This window comes from Gorilla gorilla, chromosome 6, assembly GCF_029281585.2.
Source record: "Gorilla gorilla gorilla isolate KB3781 chromosome 6, NHGRI_mGorGor1-v2.1_pri, whole genome shotgun sequence".
Classification (NCBI taxonomy): domain Eukaryota; kingdom Metazoa; phylum Chordata; class Mammalia; order Primates; family Hominidae; genus Gorilla; species Gorilla gorilla.
In genome coordinates, this window is record NC_073230.2 from 55,753,069 (window position 1) to 55,772,859 (window position 19,791).

Below are 19,791 nucleotides of genomic sequence, written 5' to 3' on the forward strand. Positions count from 1 at the left end.
ACCTCTGGGACACAGCAAAGGTGGTGCTAAGTGGAAATTTCATAGCCCTAAATGCCTACATCAAAAAGTCTGAAAGAGCACAAACAGACAATCTAAAGTCACACCTCAAGGAACTAGAAAACAACAAACCAAACACAAATGCAGCAGAAGAAAGGAAATAACCAAGATCAGAGCAGAACTAAATGAAATTGAAACAAACAAACAAAAAATACAAAAGATAAATGAAACAAAAAGCTGGTTCTTTGAAAAAATAAATAAAATTGATGGACTATTAGCAAGATTAACCAAAAAAAGAAGACAGAAAATCCAAATAAGCTCAATAAGAAACAAAACGGGATATTAAAACTGACGCCACAGAAATACCAAAGATCATTCAAGGCTACTTAATGAACACCTTTACACACATAAACTAGAAAACCTAGAAGAGATGGATAAATTCCTGGAAAGATATAACCCTCCTAGCTTAAGTCAGGAAAGAATTAGATACCATGAACAGACCAATAATAAGCAGTGAGATTGAAATGTTAATTTAAAAATTACCAACAAAAAAAGTCCAGGTCCAGACGAATTCACAGGAGAATTCCACCAGACATTTGAAGAATTGGTCCCAATCCTATTGACACTATTCCACAAGACAGAGAAAGAGGAAAACCTCCCTAAATCATTTTATGAAGCCAGTATCACCCTAATACCAAAACCAGGAAAGGACATAACCAAAAAAGAAAACTACAGACCAATATCCCTAATGAACATAGATGCTGGAATCCTTAAAACACTAGCTAACTGAATCCAACATATCAAAAAGATAATCCACCATAATCAAGTGGGTTTCATACGAGGATGCAGGTATGGTTTAACATACTCAAGTCAATAAATATGATACACCACATAAACAGAATTAAAAACAAAAATCACATGATCATCTCAATAGATGCAGAAAAAGCATTCAACAAAATCCAGCATCCCTTTATGATTAAAACTCTGAGCAAAATTGGCATACAAGGGACATACCTCAATATAATAAAAGCCAACTATGACAGACCCACAGCCAACATAATACTGAATGGGAAAAAGTTGAAAGCATTCCCTCTGAGAACTCGAACAAGACAAGGATGCCCACTCTCACCACTCCTCATCAACATAGTACTGGAAGTCCTAGCCAGAGCAATCAAGAGAAAGGAATAAAGGGCATCCAAGTCAGTAAAGAGAAATTCAAACTATCACTGTTTTCTGATGATATGATCATATATCTAGAAAACCCTAAAGACTCATCAAAAAAGCTCCTAGAATTGATAAAAGAATTCAGCTAAGTTTCTGGATACAAAACTAATGTACACAAATCAGTAGGTCTTCTATACATGAACAGAGACCAAGCTGAGAATCAAATCAAGAACTCAACCCCTTTTAAAACAGCTGCAAAAAAACAAAACAAACAAACAAAAACAAAAAAAACCACTTAGGAATATACCTAACCAAGGAGGTGAAAGACCTTTACAAGGAAAACTACAAAAGAGTGCTGAAAAAAAATCATGGATGACACAAACAAATGGAAACACATCCCATGTTCATGGATGAGTAGACTCAATATTGTGAAAATGACCATACTGCCAAAAGCAATCTACAAATTCAATGGAATCCCCATGAAAATACCACCATCATCTTCACAGAATTAGAAAAAACAATTCTAAAATTCACATGGAACCAAAAAAGAGGCTGCACATCCAAAGAAAGACTAAGCAAAAAGAACAAATCTGGAGGCATCACATTACCTGACTTCAAACTATATTATGAAGCCATAGTCACCAAAACAGCATGGAACTGGTATAAAAATAAGCACATAGACCAATGGAACAGAATAGAGATCCCAGAAATAAACCCAAACACTTACAGCCAACTGATCTGCAACAAAGCAAACAAAAACATAAAGTGGGGAATGGACACTCTTTTCAACAAATGGTGCTGGGATAATTGGCTAACCACATGTAGGAGACTGAAACTGGATCCCCATCTCTCACCTTATACAAAAATCAACTCAAGATGGATTAAGGACTTAAATCTAAGACCTGAAACTGTAAAAATTCTAGAAGATAACATTGGAAAAACCCTTCTAGACATTGGCTTAGGTAAGGATTTCATGACCAAGAACCCAAAAGCAAATGCAATAACAACAAAGATAAATAGTTGGGAGTTAATTAAACTAAAGAGATTTTGCATGGCAAAAGAAACATTCAGCAGAGTAAACAGACAACCCACAGAGTGGGAAAAAATCTTCACAATCTATACATCTGACAAAGGACTAATATCCAGTATCTACAATGAATTCAAACAAATAACAATCCCATCAAAAAGTGGGCTAAGGACATGAATAGACAATTCTCAAAAAAAAAAAAAAAAAAAAAAGATATACAAATGGCCAGCAAACATATGAAAAATGCTCAACATCACTAATGATCAGGGAAATGCAAATCAAAACTGCAATGCGATACCACTTTACTCTCCTGCAACAATGGCTATAATCAAAAAATTAAAAAATAGTAGATGTTGGTGTGGATGCAGCGAACAGGGAACACTTCTATACTGCTGGTGGAAATGTAAACCACTATGGAAAACAGTATGGAGATTACTTAAAGAACTAAAAGTAGAAATACCATTTGATCCAGCAATCCCACTACTGGATATCGACCCATTGGAAAATAAGTCATTATACGAAAAAGATACTTGCACATGCATATTTGTAGCAGCACAATTTGCAATTGTAAAAACATGGAACCAACCCAAATACCCATCAATCAATGAGTGGATAAAGAAACTGTGAGATATATATATATATATATATATATATATAAAATGAGCTACTACTCAGCTATAAGAAGAATGAATTAATAGCATTCACAGTGACCTGGATGAGATTGGAGATTATTATTCAAAGTGAAGTAACTTAGGAATGGAAAACCAAACATCGTATGTTCTCACTCATAAGTGAGAGCTAAGCTATGAGGATGCTAAGGCATAAGAATGACACAATGGACTTTGGGGACTCAGGGGGAAAGGGTGGGAAGTGGGTGAGAGATAAAAGACTAGTAATAGGGTGCAGTGTATATGGCTCAGGTGATGGTTGCACCAAAATCTCAGAGATCACCACTGAAGAACTTACTCATGTAACCAAACACCACCCGTTCCCCAATAACCTATGGAAATAAATTAAAAAAAAAAAACAAAACGCTAATTGAGGGGGCTCTTGAGTAGCCACTTGCTCAAGCCTGCTCCCACTCTGTGAATTGTCTTCAATAAATCTGTGCCTACTCTGGCAAAAAAAAATAATAATAAAAATAAATAAATAAATAAAATCAATGACTAGAAGCCAACGCCATTTATGGGGAAGAACCATGAATACTATGTTAGAAAACTGAATGCAATAGCATAATCAAAAAGTAATTCACCAAAATCAAGTGTTTTTCAACCCTAGGAATTCAAGAATGAGTCAATAAGATATTGGCTAATATAACACATGAGATTTGGAGTTCTAAAGAAGCAATGAAAAAAGTTATAAAAGCTTCAAAGATGCTGGAGAGAATTTAACAAAATCAACAACTCTTATTTTTTTTAAGTCTTCATTAAGAGAGGAAAAGATGAAAACTTCCTTTACATGATAAATTATATCTGTCAAAAATCTAGTATCAAGTTTAATGGAACAATGTCACAGTCTGATGGGTTCTTCTTTCCCACTGCCCTGAAAAAAGACTAATGAGACCAGCAGGTGTTGCAGCAAAGAATGTAATAATCACAGGCCTGCTGAGCAAGGAGAACAGGGAGAAAGTTCTCAAACCTGTCTCCCCCAGAATTTGGAGGCTGGGATTTTGTAAAAGTACTTTTTAAAAAGTACTTTCCCAGCAGGGTTCTGGGAAACTGGAACAAATGATTGGCTGAACAATTGGGATGAAATCACAGGAGCATCTCAAACTGTCTTTGTGCAGCTGAGTTAGTTCCTTGGCAGGAATGTGAGGGGGTAATCTTAGAACTAGATGGTGTCTCTTGGTCTACTGAAACGTTAAATCCAAAAAATATCTCAAAATCAGATCTTTAGGTTTCACAATAGTGATGTTATTTACAGGAGTAGTTGGGAAAGTTACACATTTTGCAACCCTCAGTTACATGACTCTGGGGCAATAGACAACCTATAGAAACACAAACTAAGCAATGGCAGGTTATGGTTTAATGCCTACTCATTAGCAAAGTCCAAATCCCTATCATAATTTTAAGCTTGTCTTATGAATGTGGCTTTAATCTTCAGACAAGGAGGGTGCCAGTTTCCTTTGCTTCCAAGTTTAATGATAAACCTAATCCTTCTCATAGTTATCTTGGCCTCTGCATTACAGTAAGCAAGAAAAATATTTAATCTGTGAAGTTAGAAGCAAGATGGAGTCAGTCATGCTAGATCACTCTTATTACTTATAATTCTGCAAAAGCAGTTCAAAAACACTGGAAGGATCTTGAGACTGACATGCCCATCATCATCAATCTCATTTAACACTGTTCTGGCAGAATCAGCCATTGTAATTAAACAAGAGAAAGAAACTGGAGGGGTCAAATTGGAAATGAGAGGTTGATAATCACCATTCATAATTAATATGTTTACATAGCTGAAAAACACTGAAGAATACACTTCAAGATAACTATAAACAACATGAGAATTCAGTGAAAGAGAAGAGGACCTAAAATCAACAGCAAATAGCAGCAGCTTTTCTATATACCAATGACAACCAGTTTGGGGACAAAATGGAAAAAAAAAGGGAAAAAATATCCCTTTTATAATACAATAGTGCAAAAAATAAAATATCATACAAGAAACAGGTAAATTCTACATAAAGAAATGTTCAGGCCAGGCGCAGTGGTTCATGCCTACGATCGCAACACTTTGGGAGGCTGAGGCTGTAGGAACACTTGAGGCCAGGAGTTCGAGACCAGCCTGGTCAATATAGTGAGACTCCTGTCTCTATTAAAACAGAAAAGAAAAGAAAAAACAGAAATGTTTAAAATACTTTTAAAGAAAGATGCACGGAAAAATGGACAGGAACAGGGCAGTTCACGCAGGGGGAGACTCTTAAATATAAAGACTCTACATAAATTAATTTATATATTAAACATTTGTAAATGAAAAATAAAATTCTAAGCCCTCCAACCTACTGAATGGACCCCTCCTTTTGGCCAAGGGCATTCCAAAGTTAACCTGAAAAATGAGTTCAGGCCATAATGGGAAGGGAGGGTCAGACATGCCCCACGATACCCTCCTCCCTTTGAAATTCAGGCACAACTGACCAGCATTAACATTTAAACAGAGGCCTTAAGAATGACAAAACAGACTTTTTGTAGCAGTAAGATACCAACATGACAGATGAAAGGCCCTGAAAGAAATCAAAGTATTTTACCCCAAAATATATTTGACACTTTGAAATTGTCCTACGAAGAGAGGAGACCCAAAATCAACAGCAAATAGCAGCAGCTTTTCTATATACCAATGACAACCAGTTTAGGGACAAAATGGGAAAAAATATCCCTTTTATAATACAATAGTGCAAAAATAAAATATCATACAAGCAACATGTAAATTCCATATGAAGAAATGTTCAGGCTGGGCGCAGTGGTTCATGCCTGTAATCCCAACAATTTGGGAGGCTGAGGCTGTAGGATCACTTGAGGCCAGGAGTTCATGGAAAAATTTATGTTCTGTAGAGAATTCCCTTCCCTTTCCAGATCTTTTCCTGATCCAGGACAGAATTAACTGAGTCTGGCACCTTTTAAAGGCTGATAAGAAACATTTACAATCTATTCTCTCTGAAGGCTGCTACCTGGAGGCTTTGTCTGCATGATAAAAACTTTGGTCTTCACCACCACTTATTTTCACCCAGACACTCCTTTCTATTGATTCCAGGTCTTTAGGTAATAACTTAACTCTTTCAACCAATTGCCAATCAGAAAATCTTTGTATCTACCTATGACCTGAAAGCCTCCCCCGACCCCCATCTTTGAGTTGTCCCACCTTTCTGCGCAGAACCAACGTACATTTTAGATGTATCGATTGATATCTTACGTCTCCCTAAAATGTATAAAACCAAGCTGTAGCATGACCACCTTGGGCACAAGTTCTTAGGACCTCCTGGAGCTGTGCCTCAGGCCATGGTCACTCATATTTGGCTCAGAATAAATCTATTCAAAAATTTTACTTAGTTTGATTCTTTTCATCAACACATGATTTAAATAAAAATACCAATAAGATATTTTTATACTAGTCAGTGTGAGTCTAAAGTTCATGTGGAAAAAGGAACAAGCAAAAATGGCAAGAATAACGCTAGAGAAGATGAGTGACAAGGGAAGCCAGCAAATCACCTGAGGGCAAAGAGGAAACCAGCATTGGTAGAGGCAGCACACCCCATCAGTGTGGCAACCAAATTCCAGCATATGATGCTGAGCCAAATGGATGGCCATGCTAGAGAAGATGAGTGACAAGGGATGCCAGCAAACGGCCTGAGGGCAGAGAGGAAGCCAACATAGGTAGAGGGAGCACACCCCATCAGTGTGGCAATGGAATCTTCCAGCAAATGACGCTGAGCCAAATGGGTGGCCATTCAGGAAACAGTCAAATGGAATCTATAATGCAGGCTTTATGCCAGGATATATATTCAAATGCATTCAATATTTAAATGAGAAAACAGAATAACAGAAACTCTAGGAGAAACCATGAGAGAATTGTTTCATAAACTTAGAGTAAGGAAAAAATTTCTAACTATGACATAAAACTCAGAAACCATAAAAAAAAGGTTGATAAAGTATACTTAATAAAAGTTAAAAATTCCTACATGAAAGGAAAAAAAAACTATAAGTAAAACCAAAACACAAATAACAAATTGAAAAAAAAAGTACTAAAAAGACAAATTTTCTTTTTTTTTTTGAGACAGAGTCTTGCCCTGTCGCCCAGGCAGGAATGCAGTGGTGCGATCTCAGCTTACTGCAACCTCCACCTCCCGGGTTCAAGCAATTCTCCTGCCCCAGCCTCCTAAGTAGGGCGCGCCACCGCGCCCAGCTAATTTTTGTATTTTTAGTAGAGATGGGGTTTCACTATGTTGGTCAGGCTGGTCTCGAACTCTTGATCTCGTGATCCACCCGCCTCGGTCTCCCAAAGTACTAGTATTACAGGCGTGAGCCACCGCATCCAGCCGACAAATTTTCTTAATAACAAAAGAGCTCATTGAAACCCCATATTAGATAGAACTGTGAAAGTGCTCAGCTTGGTTGAATATGGTCATATACTGGCAGTTGACAAGGATGAACCTAATAAAATGTAAATTTTAAAACTTCAGAAAGATACTGTTTTTACCTATCATATTGATCTCTACATCGTTCACAGGAATGTAAATAGGACAAGAGTCCTAATTAAAAGCAATTTAGCATTAACTATCAATTACAGATGCACATAGCATTTGAGGCAATAATCTTGGCTTTCCATTAAATGACATACACATGTAATTATTCACTGCAATGTTGTTTGCAATGCTGAAAGATCAGAAACAATTTCAATGTTCACCAATAAAAAGAAAGAGCTGAATAGATTTGGTCCATTAAATTAATGGACTACTCAGCAACCACACCAAAGCCAGGGAAGCTCTTTCTGTGTAGACAGGGAAGCCCATCGAGATATGGATATGCATTTAAGTGGGCAAGGAGTGGGATACTGTGTGTGGTATACTTCCATTTGTGGAAAGGAGGGGAAACAACACTTATACTTGTTTATATACATAAAAGATATAAGAAGTAGAAGGCAGTAGTTGACTGTGGGTCAATAGAAAAGGACTTTTTACTATATAACTTTCTAGAATGTGGGAGTTTACACCATGAGAATGTATATGTTCAAAAAGTAACTTTAAAAACAAAAGGCCGCGGGGGAAGGTGCAGTGGCTCACACCTGTAATCCCAGCACTTTGGGAGGCCCAGGCAGGCAGATCACTTGAGGTCAGGAGTTTGGGACCAGCTAGGCCAACATAGTGAAACCCCATGTCTACTAAAAATACAAAAAATTAGCTGGGCATGGTGGTGCACACCTGTAATCCCAGCTACTTGGGAGGCTGAGGTGGGAGGATCCCTTGAACCTTGGAGGTGGAGGTTGCAGTGAGCCGAGATTGCGCCACTGCACTCCAGCCTGGGCAACAGAACAAGATTTTGTCTCAAAAAAAAAGGAAGAAAGAACGAAAGAAAAAAAGAAAGAAAAAATTAAATCCTATCTGTAAGTGGAAAAGTATCAGAACTCTCCACTCCCCCTCCACTCCCAATCATCATCTCTAGGGGTTTAGTAGTTGTCTGAGTAGAATGGGTCCAACGCTGGAATGTAAAGAATTTTTTCTTACTTTTGTTGAGACTACAAAATGTTGGAAATTTTAGTGCAAAAGAATTCATATAGAACATTGTGTGTGTGCATATGTGTGTGCATGAGCTTGAAGGACAATTTAAGTAATTTTTCAATAGTTATTATTTTTAGAATTCTGCTTCTGTGTAGGATGAAGCGCCAGTACATTAGCTTTGGGACCTCAGGGCAAGTCCCCAGCCTCACCACATCTACCTCACAAGGCAGGTGGAAAGATTAAATGCAATGAAGTATGTAGAGTTGGTCACAGTGCAAAACACAGTGCACAAACCCACCTACGTCCGCAGTGTGCCACTGAGCTACTATTCTTGGAGCCAGGAAGTTTGGCTGAGTCCAGAGAAACGGAATGCAGTTTCTTTTCTTTTCCCAACACTGCCTCTTGGGTCCCCTAGCTCAGGACCTCCTTCCCAGGCTCCTGATAAGGACACCATGCACCTTACCTTTTGAGTACTGGTGGTAGGCAGTCACCGCCATTGCCTCAGACATGTTGTGTAGCCTCATTTCAACCCCAGAACTGTCCCCGAAATCCATCATCAGACAGAGAGCCTCTCCAGAAGCCATATGAACACGGAATCCCAGATTTGGAGGTGCCCGAGCTTCCATTTCCAGGGAGCAATTAAGAACAGGGTTCATGGAGTTATCAGAATTTCGAGCTAGGATGGCCACAGGAGGATGCTGAGTAGGGGGATAGAGGATCTCAGAACCAGACTGCGATGCCGTGAAGCTGGGGGTGTGAGGAATGCCAGGCGGAAGGCCGTGGGAGCTGTGGGAGAGAGGGAGAGGCTTCAGATTTCATGACAGTGGACCACTAGGGTGGGAGGGCAGAAGCCAAGCAGCCTGGCCTGGGTCCAGCCAGCTAGAAGCCAAGTCTGAGAAACCTGATGAAAGGCTTCACTTCCACTGGTTCTCAGAGTGGGGTCCCAGGGCCAGCAGCATCAGCATCACCTGGGCGCTTGTGAGACATGCAAATTCTTGACCCACCCCCGACACACTGGGTCAGAAACTGGGGTGGGGCCAGCAAGACCCCAGGTGAATCTGAGGTCAGCAAAAATTTGGAAGTCACTGCTCTAGCTACATTAGTAACAGTAAAAGGTAGAGTTTCTCTCATCACTGATTTAATAGACACGAAAGATGGTATCTCCCACAAGTCACTACTTCCTGTGTTTTTGCGAAAAGCTCCCCGTGAGGGTGGGTGCCACTCTTTCTACATTTCTCCCTAGCTCCTTGTGCTGCAAATTGGTTGGGGAGTTGGGAATAGTCTAGGATACTCAAGTCTCAGCTTCCAATCACACAGGACTTTCACGATCATTTATGTGTTAAAAGCTGGTCTTGAGTAAAGCATATGGTGTTGGTACCATTACGTGACATAAACGAAAGATTAAAGAAAGCAGGAAAAGGAAGATCATGGAGGTAGAAATGGCTTAAGTATCTTAATGGCCAATTCTCATGCTCCCATGTTTTTTTTTTTTTCCTCTTCCAGTGTGCTGTGCATGTCCCGTTAAAAATGCACACAGGCAGACAGATCACGGGGTCAGGAGATCGAGACCATCCTGGCTAACACGGTGAAACCCCGTCTCTACTAAAAATCCAAAAAATTAGCCGGGCATGGTGGCGGGTGCCTGTAGTCCCAGCTACTCGGGAGGCTGAGGCAAGAGAATGGCATAAACTCAGGAGGCAGAGCTTGCAGTGACCCGAGATCGCGCCACTGCACTCCAGCCTGGGTGACAGAGCAAGACTCCCTCTCGAAAAAAAAAATAAAATAAAATACACAGTCGGCCAGGTGCAGTGGCTCATGCTCGTAATCCCAGCACTTTGGGAGGCCGAGGCGGGTGGATCACGAGGTCAAGAGATCAAGACCAGTCTGGCCAACATGGTGAAACCCTATCTCTACTACAAATACAAAAATTAGCCCAGTGCGATGGCGCATGCCTGTAGTCCCAGCTACTCAGGAGGCTGAGGCAGGAGAATCGCTTGAACCCGGGAGGCGGAGGTTGCAGTGAGCCGAGATCACGCCACTGCACTCCAGCTTGGGTGACAGAGCGAGACTCTGTCAAACAAACAAACAAACAAACAACAACAACAAAATATACACAGTCAGACAAAGCTTTAGTCTCAGTATGTGATTGATGGGAAACATAAAGGCAACCAAGTGGCATGGGTCCCTGATGGCAAACAGTGGCCAATTATGTCTACAGCATCGTAACTTGAAAGTCACTGGACTCAACTGCAACTATAATTAAAGCAAACAACGAAGATACTAAAATCACTAACGGATTAGGCATGGATGGTTCCAGACTGGGGATGGAGAAGTGGTGCTGGCCTCCATACCTCCTTCACCTTACCTTCTGGGAGAAGTGGGAAAATGTGAAATCGGCCACAGGGGCACTCGCTGGGAGCTGGTCTGAGTGGGTCTGGCCACCTTGGTGGGGGTCTCCATCGTGACAGTCCCAGGAAGCAGCCCCGTGGCCACATCCTCCGCACAGCACAGCAGTCTCAGGACACAGCAGGAAGCCTCCATCTTCAGGCTGCAGGGAGCTGCTGCAGAAGTGGTGCCCTGGAGCTTAAAAGTTTAAGAACAGTTCAGGGTTTATTGAATGGCCTCATCTGGCATCAGTAGCTGATGTCCGCCATGCTCAAAAAGCCAATTTAACAAACAGCCCCACTGCTACTGAGGTCTCTGCTATTTGGGTGGGTGACCACAAATTGGCCCTGTGCATTGGCGCTATGTTGTGAGTGGTAGGATTCACACTTTCCAGCATACTAGCCAAGACAGCGCCCAGCTGGCACCAGCTAGAACTATGAGGCATGTTTGATCAGGAATTTCAGGGTTGCTTAGTATTAGAAGTTCATGTTACCCCTTCAGCTAAGCCAATAGAAAATTAGCAATTGCATAAGGTCATCTATAACTCTATAAGGTTGTCAGCTGGGAGATGGCGCTCTTACAGACAGCAAAAATGCTCTTACAGACAGCAAAAATATTTTCCCTTACTGTGGTGACAAATTTTAGAGATGCCTTCAAACTGCCTGAGCAGTGTCCAAATGACTTAGAAATGCAAAATATGGTTCACTGACAAACTCTGAGGCCGCCTACATACGGGTGAGTCTCCCCCATATGCATCAGATGCTCACCAGCAGCTTTCTGATGAAATTCAATTGCAGGGGTTAGATACCAACCTGGAGAAGACCAGAGAATGTGCTGTCTGCGGTCCCAGTAGCACACAGCCGCCTGTGATGGAACCTGGGGCCACCACTGCTCCAGGCCCTTGCGATTATAATGAAAGGTTTGTGGGGAATTCTGTATGGGAAGGAAAGTGCAGAAAGAAAAGGAAACCCGGTCATGTTTCAGTCACATATCTGGCTTATTTGATTACAAATCATGCCCTTCACCAGGCTTTGCTGGAAATTCCCTTGCTGTGATTGCAGGCTCATTCCTGGGAGTCAGGCCCAGGCTGACCATGGGGATATGATGTGGTTAGAAGCCAAACCAGCGGGGCTGCTGCAGGCACTCGAGGGAGAAGTCTTAGGTAGAGTAGAGCTTATTAAACCATTGACTAAAATCCATGGCCACTGCTTCAGACAGTTCACCCAAAGGGGCGAGTCACATACAAAACATGCTCTGTCTTCCCCGTGGGGCCTGGACTTGGCTGGAACATACTGTGGTGCAGTGACTGAGGGGGCACCGCGGAAGGCCTGGTGGTAACTACTTGCTTATTCCGAGTGCAGTCAAACCTGGCAGGGAGGCAGGGCTTGGGAATGGGACTCAAGGACCGTGCCTCTGGCCAGCAGGGACGAGGGTCAGTTAGCCGGTCATCTTCGTGTCCCCCATCATAGGACCCTGTTTTCAGCTGTTATCACCACCTCACCCTGCTGATGAGCCCCAGCGAGCCCTGCAGGAGTGGGTGAGGCACAGCGGGTTCCTTTCTCGGCGGCGGCTCCAGGCCCCACCTCTGGCAAGACCAGCCTTACTCTCAGCCTCCCTCCCCCCACATGGCTCCAATGAGGTGAGTGTCTCTGTCTCAGGCTGTGGCAAGGCCAGGCCAGCATTATAATCATGCATGAGAAAAATCCAAGACGAGTATTTCCGATGCCTGCAGCCGACTGGCTCTGGGCTTGCTCTGCTCTGCAGAAGAGGTGGTGGAGGCACGTTGGAGGACACAGGCCCAGGGTCAGAGGCTCTGGAGCTCAGTCCCCACCTATACAAGAGTCATCATTCTAGTGCCTCAGCTGAGGCTCACTGTCCGTGTCTGTTAGCATGGAGCTCAGAGAATAGACCTGCCCCGGTGCAAAGTAAACTATTAGATGATGAGAAAGAAAAAGAAACATTTTATCTGAGGAATGCGAGTCCCTTTAAATGATCAGGCCCAGAGATGCATTAAAATATGACAGCAGTCGTGTCTCACTCCACTTGAGCTAAACAATGACCTCTTGAAGCCACTTGCTATGTGGGCTCTAAACTGACTGACACCAAGTAGCCAAAAAATGCCATTCACCTTATAGTTCAACAATGTATAGCCAATCACTGACCAATGTTATTTCTGTAAACCAACGAGAATTCCCGAGGAACAACTTCTGTAATTGCCCCCTTCCTGAGTCGTCATTTTTTCTTTAAAACTTGAGCCTCTCATTTGTTTTCCAAAGCACTTCCCAGTGTGCAGTGTGCACTTCCCCATTCTGCAGTGCTCAACCTTGGCCCAAATAAACTCCCTGTTTATTAACTTTGCCTCGGTTTCTTTCTTTAGGTCAACAATGTGGACTGCACTTAACCTCAAATCCAACGCAACGTCCTGGCCCTGGGAGGCTCACAGTGACCACCATGCCACTGCCTGGGCCGCCCTGTTTGTCCCCAACCCTCTCTTCACCATGATCAGCCTTCGTGTATGGTGTACCCATGACATAACTAACTCCATCTTAGAAAAAGCCTCCATTTCTTTTCATAGAGCACTCTGCCAACAAGGAGAAGATATTTTGTTTAATAAATAAATAAAAAAATAAAGGCTGCATCCAACCAGATAAGGCCACGAGCACACTCTTCCACTATTGGTTCTCACCAGAGGGCCCTGTGGCCATACAAGATTAGGCCTGAACAGCTCCAAATGGCCGTCTTAACTGCCACTTTATTGCAGTCACTCGTGATGAGAGCTTGGCATCTGCCGCCAGAAGCTCTGCTACCTTCAAGATTTTCTTGTAAGACTGATGACTCCTTCGGTCCAGACTGGGACTCCTTTTGTCTTCTTGGCTCCCCCTGGACTGGTTCATTAACCCTTTCTCCTATCTCTTTTTCTTCTTGATGTTAAATGTTACTTTGTTTGCTGTGGAATGTTTACCTTACAACATTTATAGGTTAGGTATACTATTATGTATGGTTTGCAATACTGACTGACTTATGGAGTGGCATCGGCCTGTGTGCCCGCAGCTCTGGCTGCAAAGTAATGGGAAATACTACGGAAAATTGCCTCCTTAGGAGCTCCATGTAGCTCATGGCTTTTGTGATTGAATCACAATCAATAAAAGCCTGACACTGTGGAAAAACACAAACATGCGTGGACCTAGTTATCTCTAACCTTGCACTACTCATGACACTTCGGCTCTGGGGCTTGTGGTGCAGGGGCTCACATGCTGTCCACTCTGTCAGATGAAGCCCACTTCCAGGTACTTCCAATGGCATGTCAACCCGGATCTTCTGTCCTCCCAGAGGGACATCTGAAGTCACTTCAGCTGTTCCTAATGTGACATATTTTTAGTCCATTCATCATCCTAGTCACTTGCTTCCTATTTTTCCTTTTATATCCCTTTAGTTCTTAATGTAGTGATTTTCTTTAGGAAAACAACAACAACAAACCTGCATGTCTTAGCTGAGTCCTGGGGAAAAAGAAAACGGCACCCGTGTCTATCCAGATTAAAGTCCGTGCATGTTTGTCTTTCCACAATGTCAGGCTTTTATTGATTGTGATTCAATCACAAAAGTAAAGGGCCTCAGAACAGGGACTGGCTTGGGGGTGGGGGGATTGCGCTCAGGCCTCAGGAGACAGACACAAGAGTACCCCCACCAGGCTTAACTCTGCTCACAGCTAAGAAGGTCTTCTGTTGCTAGGAAGGAAGACCCTTTCCTTCTAACCAAGCACACAGGCCAGAGGTTTGCTCACCCAAGCACTTCGGATTTGTAACCAGTGAGGGCCCAAGACAGACTGCGGCAGCTAAGCAGGAGGTGGGAGGTGGAGTCAATGAGCTCCCGCAGAGGGAGACCCCACTCTGCTCTTGTTTCTCATGTGTATTCACAGGCCCTGCCTGCATTGCCAGGCCTCAGCAGAGAGACAAGAATGACATTCCTGTGGCGGCACCCAGGGAGTGCTGATTCCACTTGAAGATTTCTTGCTAATTGAACAGTTACTTACACCTTAGCTAAGTCTTGAAATAATTTCTCAAAAATAAGCTGCGAAATTCTTCATTGGTTGACCCTAGCATTGGAGAAAATTGTTCTGCTCAAGCAGCAAGGAATGAGTTTTCTTAACTGGGGCTCCAGGGGATGTGCCAATCTACCCAGTAGAATCCAAAAGAAGTAAGAATTTCACACAGAGATGCTCTACCCTGAAATGGATGCTACACAGGGCCTCAGCGATCAGATTTCCGGGGGACAGACAGACAAATCCGGCCATAAAAGGTAGGCATATTGTTAGCAAAATGGAGTCCAAAAAACAACAGACCTGGGCCCACGCATCCAAGTGTCTGGGTCACAAACCATCTGAAGGGTCCAATTCTCCCCAATACTGCTGTCAGCAAAGACTCGGAGACTGCAATGGTGGGGAATACAGTCAGGTGTGCAGCGTGGCCTGCCCTCACAGGTGGCTGTCATGGATTCTTCTTTTCCTAAATTTCCACCTAGGGGCTGAATCATGTGCGTCCATTGGCACAGGTTGGACTTGGCCCGTGGTCTCCCAGGGCATGGTGCCAGCCGCATGCTCTGCCCTGCCCCCTGTCCTGTCAGGTTTGAGGATTTTACAAATAAATAAAAGGAGCAATATTATAGCAGCAAATCAAGAGTAAAGATCAGGTGGATTGGAGGTAGATCAGAAAGAACTGTGATCAGTTTAGCTGTTCTTGGCAACATTGATGGGCCACTACCAGTCACTGCCTTTGAACAATAACATGAAAGGAAAAGTTGCATCGGTGAAAACAGTGGAACTGAATAATAACGAGGAAAACAAACATCTACATTTACCCATGTTTTTCCTTTAAGAAAGAAAAGTTACATTTGTTCTTTATATGCTTAAATGTTTAATTTCCATTAGAAGGAGTAAAACCATCAATTTCAGGTACAGGGTGACATTAGAGAAGGCCAACTATTTTTTAAAATTATGCCTACTTTAAATTTTGTATTGCCTGGTGCTATTGTGTTTTTTTAAATTGTGGTAAAACAATAACATAACATTTACCATCTGAACCATTTGAAGGCACAGTTCAGTGGTGTTAAGTGTATGCACATGTATATGGTTGTGCAGTACATTTTTAGGACTTTCCCATCCTACAAAACTGAAGCTCTGTACCCATTATGCAACCCTCCGTTCCTCCTCCCCACAGCCCCTGGCAACCACCCCACTCTCCTTTCAGTGTCTATGAATGTGACTACTCTAGGGACCTCGCATAAGTAGAATTATAAAGGATGTGTCTTTTTGTGACTGGCTTATCTCACAAAGCATAATGTCTTCAAGGTTCATCGAATGCTGTTTTAAAGTCTGTATGTTATGCACCATGAAATAACCAATTACCATCATGTTGAGTGCTTGTACCCAGAAGGCTCACCATATTCCTTCCCAGATTTCAAAATAGAGATGATGATGATTCTTGTATGACATCACCTTCTACGGCTCCCAGCATTCGGGGGTTTGTCATACTACCTGTTCTACTCCTGCAAATTAACTTCAGAACACCATTCTTTTTTCCATCAATTTAAGAGCTGCATTTGCTAACCCACCCTCGGGCCATGTAGGAACAAGCATCGACTTTCACATCCGAGCAATTCTTTGTAAGTTCCATGTCATTTGCATGTTCAGAAAAGCAATATTTCGCCATGGTACGTTGACATACCTATCAGCACTGTTATCACAATCCAGAGGCGCCTGTGTTTTTTCATTAACAACAGCCTGTGTTTTTTCATTAACAACACTTAACGCTGCTTCACTAGTTGTTTTCCAAATGTTCTGTAAGAAAAAATAATAAAATAATGGGAGAGAGCTGCTTATGAAAACCCAGTACATTTGGGAAAGTAATATTACTTCATTAACAAAATAGCAGTGGACCCCTGCTGTGCGCCCGGCACTGTGCTGGGCACCAGAGAAGCAACAGCGAGGAAAGCAGACAGCTTCATCCTCCCAGGGCTCACGTTCTGCCAGAGGAAGCCAGAAAGCAAACATGTAGCCATAACAGCATCTGCTGGGGGTCGTGCTGTGGAAGAATAGAGCTGCAGGAGGGATTCGTGCGGGGTCGGGACGGGGTGGGGGTGGGGGGGCACGGTGCTTTTTTATACACAGGGTCAGAGAAGGCCGCTGTGTGTGACGACATCTAAGCAGAGCTGGAAGAGGAGGAATGCAGAGCTGTGCCGAAGGTGGAGGCACACCTGCTTCGTTGCAGGAGCAGCAGAAGTCTCGTGGGGCTGCAGCCACAAGTGGGAACCGAGAGAGCACAGGAGGTGACCTCAGAGTTACGGGAAGCCAAGTGGGGTCAGACTCAGGACGTGGAGTTTCATTCTGAGTGAGATGGAGGGTTCTGAGCACAAGAGTGGCATGCTCCAATGCACAGAAGCAACAGTGTGGTTGCAGTACTGAAGAGAGCCTGGCAGGCAGGAGTGGCAGCAGGGGATCCACTCAGAGGGCTATGAGGACGGCAGGTCTTGATTGTGGAGTGAAGGCAGAGGGTGAACACCTCTGAGGCTATGGGGTGGCCGGGCTGGCTGCTGGACTGGAAGCGAGATGGAGCCCAAGAGAGAACTCAGAGACAACGCCACTGGGCTTGCTTGGCCTGTGCACACTGAGAGCTTAGGTGGGGTGGGGGCATTGGAGGGCAGGTGAGGGGTGCTGGGAGCCCATCTTGGTCATGAGGCCTCTGTTGACCTTGCATTGACCTGTGCAGCTCTCCTTGTGACAAAATCTCAATCCCGGTGGCACCAGGAAAGCAGGGAGGTGCCCACGGCACAGGAGGAGGGCGGACACTTTTGGCCTGCGGGAAGCTGGCCACCTTGTTTCCTACACAGGACGCCTGTCCCGAGACAACGCCCCACTGTGGACATGATTACAAAAAGCAGCCACCATCCCTCAGACTGAGGGCCCAGGGCCTCACTCTGGCTCTTGATAGAACTGTTACTAGAAGTAGTTCCAGCCAATTAAGAAGTTAGTGTAAGTTAACCAACGGCCCCGCCCCTCCCTGGGATGTGCGCTCCCTGCGCTGTGGGCCTTTTACAGATTTGTAACTACAGGACATCAGGTGCTTCATCTTTCAGGAGAACAACACAGGAAGGTGTCAAGAAGGCCAGAGTGGAAGCTGAAAGATGCCAGCTCGTGCCTGAGTGCATACGCCTGGCACCCGCCCCTCTTCTGTGACAAGAACAGGGGACCCCTCTGTGGCCTCCCAGAGCAGGACCTGGGTAGATCCTGGCAGTTTCCTGAGGATGTGAAACCCAGGGGCTGGGACAGCTGCATGTACCTGCAACCCCTAAAAGGCATGGTGCTAGTGAGCAGCATGGGAGACACAGGGCTTTGCAAGACACTATCCTATAACTATGCCCAATCAGCAAACTGCCCAGCACGTCCAGGTGCTGGTGTATGGCCCTGTGTGACCTTCGCCTGAGCCCACTGGGGCTGTAGAGAGCAGAGCGGCCAGAATGCAGCTTAGAAATGGGTCTCCCAGTCAACCAAAACCAGAGAGCCCCCTGATTGCACATTTCACCAGGACCGAGGCCTTTGGGACATGATGGTCAAATCCTAAAGGCATCGATCTATGCCCAAAGCTGAGGTCCCAGGTGGCTGAACCTTGGAGTCACCTGGGTGGGGTGGGGTTGAAGCACCATCACCCTGAGCCACGCCACAGCACGTCTGTTAGAATCTTCAGAGGCAGGGCTTGTGCGTGGTTTTGTTTGGTTTCTTTGACTTTTAAGCTCCCTAGGTGATTCTGCATAGCAGATGTGCACCAAGTGTTCAAGAAGCATGAGGTCTGTTTGCCCCCTTGTGTTTGGAGGTGAGGGCACTAAAAACCTAAGGAAGTCACTGTATGTGGCTATTTACATTGTGTAATGTGAGAAACGCAGGTAATATCACCTCCCCTCTAAAACACCTCTCCCCAACCTCCTGTTCTCAGAACCATCAGACGCTCATCTTACTAAATATCCTTCCTTGGGAACCTAAAAATGCCTCCTTGAACTTTCGCTGACAAAAGTGATGGCAGAGCAGAGAAAAGCTCCCAAACACAAACACTGTGGGTTGAGATCAAATTCATTTCAATATAAACTCAGATGGATGTGCTACGGAGGGGGTGGTTTAATAACGCTGCTCTGCATGAGGAATACTGAAAAATGAACTGCAGGAGAGTCTTTGCCAAGGACAGCAGAGGTTCTGGGAGCTTCAAAGAGAACTGGCTTCTTTAAATTTGAACTAGAAACACACAACTCTGGGCTGTCTGTGCATGTCCCTTTGGAACCAACGCTTATTCTGGGTGAAAAGCATGTCTCACTCAGAAGTTTTCACTCTTCTCTCGGACCCCACCCACAGATGTGAGAGGCACTCCTCTCATGCTTCTCCTCCATCTCCAGGGCATTGCCCAGGCCTTCAGACCCAAGCCCTGTTAGCTACTCTGATAAACAGATGCAAGGGAATTCACAAACATCCAGGTAGCCCAGTCTTAATTAATAGGGGTCTTCAAAGAGCTCCCCACACTGCGCAAGTTAAGCAGGGTTTCAGTGCTTTGGCTGCTGGAAGCCTTGCCTGTGCTGGAGCCATCTCGGGGCAGCCCCCACTCCCCACCTGGGGGACAGCACCCACTCCCCACCCCGGGGGTAGCCCCCACTCCCCGCTTGAGGGGCAGCCCCCACTCCCCACCTGAGGGCTACCCTCCTACTTCCCACCTGGGAGGCAGCCCCTACTCCCCACCTGCAGGGCAGCCCCCACTCCCCACCTGAGGGCTACCCCTCACTCCCCATCTGAGAGCTACCCCTCACTCCCCATCTGAGGGCTATCCCTTACTCCTCTGGGCTGGGCTAGCCCTGCCTGCACTTCTTATATGTGGAACTACGCTCTGGAGCTGAATTAAGGCCTTATAAGTCACACTTGCTTCATTGGCACAAACACACATGATAGGAAAACAATCCCTGATGAATTCCTGATGAAACATGGAGG

At 44.2% G+C, this 19,791-nt stretch overlaps 1 protein-coding gene across 1 annotated transcript in view; it reads right to left on the reverse strand.

Annotated features, from left to right (window-relative positions):
* The window catches only part of PKD1L1 (polycystin 1 like 1, transient receptor potential channel interacting), a 162,778-nt gene that overhangs the window by 132,615 nt on the left and 10,372 nt on the right, over window positions 1-19,791 (reverse strand). The window contains exons 4-7 of the mRNA XM_063708537.1: window positions 16,496-16,608; window positions 11,588-11,708; window positions 10,756-10,973; window positions 8,854-9,176 (exon numbers count right to left, since the gene is read on the reverse strand). Of these exons, the coding sequence (XP_063564607.1) occupies window positions 8,854-9,176; window positions 10,756-10,973; window positions 11,588-11,708; window positions 16,496-16,608 (775 nt within the window). The remainder of the gene's footprint in view (window positions 1-8,853; window positions 9,177-10,755; window positions 10,974-11,587; window positions 11,709-16,495; window positions 16,609-19,791) is intronic.